This window comes from Paramacrobiotus metropolitanus, unplaced genomic scaffold, assembly GCF_019649055.1.
Source record: "Paramacrobiotus metropolitanus isolate TYO unplaced genomic scaffold, Prichtersi_v1.0 Parri_scaffold0000006, whole genome shotgun sequence".
Classification (NCBI taxonomy): Eukaryota; Metazoa; Tardigrada; class Eutardigrada; order Parachela; family Macrobiotidae; genus Paramacrobiotus; species Paramacrobiotus metropolitanus.
Genome location: NW_026570226.1, coordinates 2595946 through 2604066, shown reverse-complemented (window position 1 = coordinate 2604066; position 8121 = coordinate 2595946). Strand labels below are relative to the sequence as shown.

The 8121-nt window shown below is 42.5% G+C and overlaps 1 protein-coding gene across 3 annotated transcripts; it reads right to left on the bottom strand.

Annotated features, from left to right (window-relative positions):
* Positions 1 to 2636: 2636 nt before the first annotated feature.
* Positions 2637 to 7599, bottom strand: LOC129581783 (uncharacterized). 3 transcript variants are annotated; one of them, XM_055473018.1, is made up of 7 exons: positions 6720 to 7599; positions 6156 to 6522; positions 5286 to 5472; positions 5071 to 5211; positions 4307 to 4453; positions 3810 to 4234; positions 2637 to 3072 (listed from the first exon to the last, which is right to left on the bottom strand). In XM_055473018.1, the coding sequence occupies exons 3-7, from the start codon at positions 5464 to 5466 to the stop codon at positions 2710 to 2712; spliced, it is 1257 nt and encodes a 418-aa protein (XP_055328993.1). In that variant the 5' UTR covers positions 5467 to 5472; positions 6156 to 6522; positions 6720 to 7599; the 3' UTR covers positions 2637 to 2709. The 3 variants fall into 3 exon arrangements, 2 of the variants coding, with proteins under 2 accessions (XP_055328993.1, XP_055328994.1); XR_008689539.1 differs by lacking the exons at positions 6156 to 6522; positions 6720 to 7599 and having other exon boundaries at positions 3810 to 4114; positions 4195 to 4234; positions 5286 to 5608; XM_055473019.1 differs by lacking the exons at positions 6156 to 6522; positions 6720 to 7599 and having other exon boundaries at positions 2637 to 2990; positions 5286 to 5607.
* Between the last annotated feature and the right edge of the window lie 522 nt (positions 7600 to 8121).

Here is an 8121-nt window from a genome sequence, read left to right as displayed (position 1 = left end):
ACCATGATACTTATTAAAGGTTGTTAACAATCGAAATATCATTTAGGCTATCTCGTCACCGAACGTGTAGTAACCGTGCACTGGCTGCTCAACTTTGGTTAAATAGATTTCAAAAAAGTTTTAAAATCACTGAAAACGATGAACCAAAGCATGTAAATAAAACTGAGAATCGAAGGAATTTAGGAAATCTACGAAGCCTCAAAATGTAATTTTTCATCTAATATAATACCTATACAAATTCTAAGTCCTGTATCATCGCTGAAGCAAAAATATATGTACACAGCTTATTACGTGCTGCGGCGGCCTGGGTGCGCCAGAACAGTCAGTTATTTTGTTAGGTTGTTCTGTTATTGCGTGTTGCAGATACCGGTCTTTCGAGAATCGGTTAGCCGCATTTGTCCAGGTTTCCGCAAACGCTGCCGTCGGATGTAGAAAACCACTGGATATTGAGCCAGTACGATGCCCAGCGTTGCGAGGCTGATTGTTTGGCTAAAGTATAGCCAAGCTTGCTGGGCTGGCGCCAGTGTGAAATTGATATAGCATCCGGCTACTGTTTCCGGTCTCCGGTAGAGAAGCGCGTCCACAACGACAACTGGTACGACCAGCATATGAGCGGCACTCCAGCAGGTGCAGCACACCACAACAGCGACACGTGTAGTGTGGCATTGACGGTATCGTGTAGGAAATGTCACCGCCCAGAAGCGGCTGATAGCGATGGCTGCATGGAGGAAAATTTCCACGCAGGGAATGGCATTGCCGACGTAATTATAAAACGTACACCAGCCCGAACCCCAGCACCAAACAGCAAAGATGTTATTTATCACATCCAGCGGCCCAAAACACACTGGATACAGAAAATTAGCGAACAATATGGTGAAGACGTAAACATGAAAGTCCTTAATCAAGCGCCGGTTGCTGAGATAAAAGGTCAGCACGGCTCCATTCAATGCGAATATTAAAACAGATAGTGTCAGCGATAATATCGCGTTAAGTGACCAAGCCACTAGATTGGCGGCTGCGCTACAGATATCGCTGGAATAGTTGATAGTTGAGGTATTGTTACTATAATGTTATTGATTATTGTGAACCGGTAAAGGTAAGTTCGCCTTTAATTCGAGTAATTTCAATTAAATAGCTGCACTTCCACATGGACCAATTTGAAAACGGTTTCGGAACACTGAAGAGACCCCGGCGCTGTTTATAAGATATATATGCGATAACTGCCTTGCTGTGTAGCCGTACAAGATCGGCACTCCTGCGGCTTTGCAGTTCGCATCCATTTTTAACACCACTCCGGTTTCAAGAAGCCCGAGTGCGAGCTCGAATATTGACAGAAAATCGTTAATTATAGAGCGGATGTCTGGTTCTGTTACCGGAAGTTACGCGCTATAACCTCCTGTTTTTAATTTTTTGCAAGTCATACGTGCGTCTGGCGGTAAATAATTCATAAATCCCTTTGGTTCTCAAGTTTCTGGATAGAACACGGCAGAAGAATAATTTATAACGCTGTCTGTCGCAAGAAGCTGGGTAATATAAATAGTTTAGCTTTCCAGTCTCTTGCATCAGGTTAATAATTCTGTTGTATCCCGGATAACTCACTGAAATCAACAGCTTCGGCACAGAAAAAGTGCAAACGGAGCAAAAGAAGGTGAGGTTTTAACCGCTCTCGTTGCAGCTCCCTGTTTTTCCCGGCAACCGTGCAGAAGTCTTTTTTTAAATGTAGCCGTTTGTTATTTGGTTTCCTTCGTTTTCAACAACAATGAGATTACACATAGTACTGCGGTCAAAAATTCCAAAAACAGAAGTCTTTTTTGTGCCACTGCAGGATATCCAGTACTGCGTCAGATGACTGCTTAACAAGGGCTTAAATTAAAGTGCCATATTAGCGCACAAAATGCGTATTAAAGCTGATGCTACGACACACTTGACTTGACATGAGCCAGAAAGTTGCCGACATCCGGTTGAAAGTAATAGGCAGGTGGCAGCGAACAGTGTTTGGAATAATGACATGCATTAGTTCAGTATCTGACAGCATCTGAGTTTATATTCGGCCATCTACAGACCAAATGTTACTAAGCGATCTGACAATACTTACCCGCAAGTCGCGCCACAAGTGCGGTGAACAATATAACAATAATATTGATAAGAAAAGCACGACGTTATAAATGAAGCTTTTCTGTAGGCTTTTTCCGTTCACCAGAACGTCAGACCCAGGAGAGGACAAACGTAATTATCGTTGCGGTAAGGATATAAACTGAATGTGCGGCGATTGCATTCGAAGATGGGTACAATATTTCTGGTTGGCGCGATGATGTATCCCCTCTTTGCTTAAGTGCCTTGTAAAACCAAAAGAAGCGTTGTGGCTGAGGACTAAGGTAATCGTGTTAAAGACTCCAGCTTGAATTATCCACTGTAGACCAAGCAAGCGCTTACATGATGCTGAATAGTGAATACCCAGACGCTATAGCAACTACGCCGACTGGGCTTTATTTTTTAATAAATTACGATTACGAAACTGTGCTAAAAATCAAAAGCGAGTTCACGCGGCACAATTTTGCAAACGGTAAGACGTGACTTCTACATCACTTCGAAGTGGGATTACTCAATAATAGCGGGAGGGTAGTGTGCGGTACGAGAACAGCGCCTTCGAAAGGATAATTTATTAAACAGCAAAAAAAACCACACCTTCATTTTTATTATCACAAGCAGTCAGACTTCTTGTATAAACCAACGCCCATCATCGCCTGGAATCGCTTGATTTCCCTGTCTAGAAGCCGTATAGTTTTTGCAAATGAACGCGTTGGTAAGTTTGTCCAATATAATCAAGGTAGATCCGTCGATCAGCTTTAGAAAAACAAATTGCCCGTTCAGTCTTTCTGGTTCCATAATGAGCGCGGGGATGAATGCCATCAGCCAATGGGGACAACATCGGAGTAATTTGTAACTTCCATTTTCAGCAAATGTTATCCGCCAAAGTGCCTTCACAGGTTCTGAATTACGAAATACCAAGACACCGGTAACACCGTATGCAAGTATTGTTGCAGCAAGACCAGCCGCGCGAATGGCAGGATTCTTAAAAAATTAGACAACGGTTTACTAGCACAAAACAGTAAAGTGAGCACTAAATATGTAAAATATTAAAATTTAGTAAAATCTCTCTACCTATCTTTTGCTCCGTACACTGCAGGTGCCTTTTGCATTGCCTCTACTCGCTGCATTATGTCTGCGGCTTTACCTTTCTTTCGGCACGCTACTTTGTAGCGTTGTTCTCTGTACAAATAGACTCTATAGTGAAGACTACTGCAATATTAAACAAAACTGCATTAAGAATTAAAATGGAGAGGAGAACAAAGTGGAACCGGCAAAACCATGCGGATGAGTAAGAAAAACGCCGAATGGTTTTGCGGCAAACTGGTAAAATCGTTCATTCGTTAATTGTCCACTGTAGCTTTTTACCCACTTCGCTTTTTTCATTCTACAGTCTGTAGTGCACCGACTCAACAGATGCGCCATGGCAAAATATACACTACGTGTGTGTTATGCAAAATATACAGGTAGTATAGTGTTATGCCTTGGCTGCGCGCTGATATGGTGGTGCTGATGCACCTGAGGAGTAGTACAGAGAGTGCAGTCTAACTGTCTAAGGAACAAGCATGTTAGTTCGCCGAGGGAAGGTATAGCGGCACTATAGCCTAAGAGGTAATGTACGCAGTGTTTTCCAAACAACAAAATCAAGCAGCAAATGCGTTGCAGATTATTATAACTAATAGAGTTTTGATATCAGCTTTAACTTTATTTATGCAGCTTACCAGAGCGAAAGGGAATCGTCTCTCACGTATATAAGGATCAGAAAGAATATCTCCAAGGTCCACGCCCGCCCTGGATACAATAGTTGCCTTTCTGGTGAATAGCGGGATGTTGTTAGGAAGAAATTCACTGCAGCCAACCTCCTGTCGAAATCTTTCCAGCATCACATTTGATGATGACGTTACATAATAGACAGCAAAATGCACTTTGTCTTCATTAACAAGGGCCATGTTATTGAGCGTGTCTGCTAAATGCCGTCTCCAGACTAATGTCTGCTGGCGTATCCCTGGAGAGCCTTGCGCTGCTGCTATCAAAGTGATGCGAAGATTTTCGAAAAGCAGATAACGAGTTGCTACTAATGCAATCGTTTTCAGTAAAGTAAAGTACACTGGAGCTTCCTCTTGTGAGCACGTTGTTCCTACTCGATCTGCAAAATTGATTTTCGATTCGTCTATACCCCTTAGATATATCTGTATGTATACAATTTCTATCGTATTACCGAAAAAAGCGGCGCTTGCCGTCAAACGACTGAGCGTTAGAATGTTGTAATTGGTTGCTACTTGTTGCGCTGAAGGAGGATCCCGATTGTCATCACTTGTGTCTGTCTTTAACCTCGTCATCACAGAATCCACTTCTGCCATAACAGCTGCAACAGGCAGACGGTAGCTTTAAACTGTTTTGCAAATTTTGATTCCGTATGGTATTAGCGCTGTTTCTTGCGAAACATATATGTACGTATCATAACAATATATAAGGGGAATTCAACGGCTGAGGCATGTACTCCCTGTACTTGCTGCCGTCACCCGGCTGGAGTTTTACTTTGTGGCTAAAAATGGTGCTTATGTACCGCGCCAGATTTAACCATATGATATTGTAGTGCCGTAACGTCACACTCCAGCCGGGTGACGGCAGAAAGTACAGGAAATTCTTGCTGTGAATCTGAAAGCTCCTTATATAACAGCCAATGTTACAGTATAATGAGTGTACTTTTACGTCCTCGTATTATACATATGATTGCATGCCATAAAAATTATTGTACAAAAGCACGTATTATGTATAACATGTACGTTATGAACGTCGTACGGAGCAGAGGCTAAGAGATTTATATGACTGTAGAGCACAAACGGCACTGGCAGAAACCGGTTAAAATGTTGAAAGATCGCAATACTGATGTTTTATCTGTATGGCAAAGGCTTTAGCAGCTTAGGCCTTAGAATTATATTTATTATGCAAGTAATAAAACAATTTTGTAGGGTACTTTACCTTTCAAAAGATCAACGTGGTTGCCACACTCGTGACGGCGAAGAACATTTTCAATAGAATTTTCTGTCTGAACAATCGATGGTTTCACATTGCGTTCAAGAAGAGCGGCAGCAACTGCCCGCAGTACAGTAACAGCAAGGACTGCAATAGAAAGAGAAAAAACTCCATAGTTCGAAAACTAAGGGAGACATGATGCAGGCGAAGGCAGTACAAACCGTATTGTGGCACTGCAAGGGAGGCCAAAATTGCAGCAATTTCCAAACATGCCAAGATTCTGTTTTCAAATGAGCAGTCGTATAGCTGCGGCAGAAGTCCCAAAATATTTTTGGCAGCGTTTACGTTCTCTGCATTAAGGTATCTAAGAATACCTTGCAGCTGCTCTTGGATATCTCCCATTGCTTTCTGTACTAAAATATGCAAACTTTAGAACTGTTTTTGGGAACTGCTATGAGAAACTGTTCGAGGTTGGAAACAAATACTACTGCTTCTTTATAATGTGAGATCGTGCGCTTAGTACAAGTTTTGTAAATACAACAGCTATTTGTTTATCGATTGTAAGCCATTTGATTATAGGTTCGTAAACCGTTGTAACAGCAAGCTATCATAAGTACGAAAACAAGCCGATAAAATTGCTTATAATCTGAAACCGATCGATTTTACTGTCTAAACTGCTTTCTGTTACTCCGCCTTATCGTAACTGACAACAAGCAGATTAAGCTCGGCCGGACAGCTTTAGCATTACACTTTACGACGTTTCGGCATGAGAAGTTTTAAGCCTTTATGATCGGCATGTTTACGGTTTTAGTGCTTACAGAACATTTTAGTGCGCTAATCAGCGTGTATGAAAGACTGCTTTAACAGAACGACAAACAAAACAAATTACTCGTACGGCATGCGATGCATGCCATGCAGATACTTCCGCGATGTCGTATTTCATCCATATATTTTTTATTTCTATGCATGTTACAATATGTACGCCGAATTCTGACGTTAGAAATCCGCACAAAAAAAAGCTTCTCATGAGTAGGCGTCAAGATGCGGTTCGGAAGAAAATGTAAAGTATCTTGTGAAAGACTGCGTAATACCGTTTTTAACGTCCGTTTTGGATGGTTGCAGGCATAGGCGACGTGCAACACTGGCTAACATCTGCAGTATGCCGTTTCACGGTTTCGCCTTGAGGTCGGTGAAAGATTAAATGCCTGAGGTCCGGCAAGGATAAGGCGAAAACTATAGGATCCACTACGGGCTGCAGTTCACTTATGGTGAAAATCCAGAACATGACCAGGGGATCTTGATTTGTGGTCAACACAGGCAGTATTGCAACGGCAGGTGTCCAGCAGATTGAAACGCTGCCTGTTAAAACCGTTAGCAGTAAAAACGCACTGCTTTCTGACTTTATCTGCTGGTTATTTGACTCTGTCGATGACACGTCGGCTGATGGCATCTGACCACCTGCAAAGGTTGAGATATGCGCTATCATCATTTCGAAAATGCAACTGTGCCGGTTTCTCTGTTTTCAGCGGTGTACATTAGAATTCAAACATCGCTGTGTTACGCTGTAAGCGTTGTAACAAGCTAACAAGTATGTAGCTACAAAAATAACAGTACCATGTATCAAGCTGGTCCCGATCTTTAAAGATATAACTTACCGGTATTGCGGGAGCTGGAATGCCGAAGTCGCCGCAATTTCAGCATACGCTTCCGGCGCATGTAAAAGAAACGGGATATTGAGCCAGCACAATGCAGAGCGCAGTGAACGACAGAGCTTCGTCGAAATAAATCCAAATGTGCTGCATCGGCGCGTCTCTTACGTGCATCCAGCAACCTGCTATCGTTTCCGGTCGCCTGTAGATCAGAGCATCTAAAACGACTGCCGGCACGATAACTAAATGAGCAGCTAACCAGCAAAGACTGCACAGGATGACGGCAATACGCGTATTATGGTGCTGACGATAATGTATAGGAAATATGACCGCAAAAAAGCGGCTGACAGCGATTGTGGTATGAATATAATATTGGAAACGCGCAATGACATTTCCGGAATAAATTCGAAAAGTGCACCAATTCGAACCCCGGCACCAAAAAGCGAATACGCTGTTGACTATTTCCAACGGTCCGAAACAAACCGCATATAGGAAATTGGCGCTCAGAAGCGCAAAGACATAAAGATGAAAGTCTCTAAGTATGCGCAAGTTAGCGAGATAAAATAGCAGTACAATTCCATTCAGCGCAGTAATTAGAGCACAAGCTGATAACACCGTGATGCCATACGGTGTCCAGATTAACGGATTGGCAACCACATTGCACAAATCAGCAGTATTTTTCCAAATTGAGCTGTTGTTCGTCATTCCACTCATTGTAATGAAGTAACACTTATACTATAAAGGAAATTCCGTAAAGTATGGACCGTAAGACTGCCGATATTTTCCAATTTCTAGGGAAATGCAGTGTCAACGTCACTATACGATCATGTCAGTTACACACGTACGGTATTTCTGACGGGGTGCAAATCGCCTATGAGAGAAAAAAATTTGCTTGATCGCTTAGGTGACCGTTCAGTCTATAACTGCCGCCGCAAACTCAATGCCGATGTTGCTCAGATTCAGACATTCGGGTATCTTCCAACGCCTATGTAGGTTTTTTGTGCATTATGCGCAGTAGAAACGACTGGTAACGTGTGTCATCACGATCCGGAGCTTATCTACGCTCTGAGTGGTCAAAACAACTATACCGCACGTATTCGAGATACCGCGCTGCAGAGCTCCGTTTTTTAACATACCCGTTCTTATCTCTATGAATCATAACTTATGCACCATGGTGCGCTGCACTGGCCGTATACCAGCCAACAGAGAAAGTTGTCTGACTCTTCGTGTTGTGGGTATCGGCAGTAATACCGCAGCAGCAACTAATACCGGCGTAAGCAGCAATTGAATTCAAAAGTTAATAGAAGAATTTTCCTCACTCAATAGCGCAGCTTGCCGTACTTGCATTAATTTTGTTAATTTTGCCATTTCAGTGAAGTGCGCATATAATACCATGCGTCGCTATCCT

What these genes read in the sequence shown, in the direction of transcription:
- LOC129581783 (XM_055473018.1), bottom strand. Translation starts at nt 5,466, where the DNA reads ATGGGAGATATCCAAGAGCAGCTGCAAGGTATTCTTAGATACCTTAAT. An exon ending in CCACGTTGATCTTTTGAAAG is followed by an intron (nt 4,454 to 5,070) that starts GTAAAGTACCCT and finishes TGCCTGTTGCAG; the next exon opens with CTGTTATGGCAGAAGTGGAT. An exon ending in GGCAAGCGCCGCTTTTTTCG is followed by an intron (nt 4,235 to 4,306) that starts GTAATACGATAG and finishes TCAATTTTGCAG; the next exon opens with ATCGAGTAGGAACAACGTGC.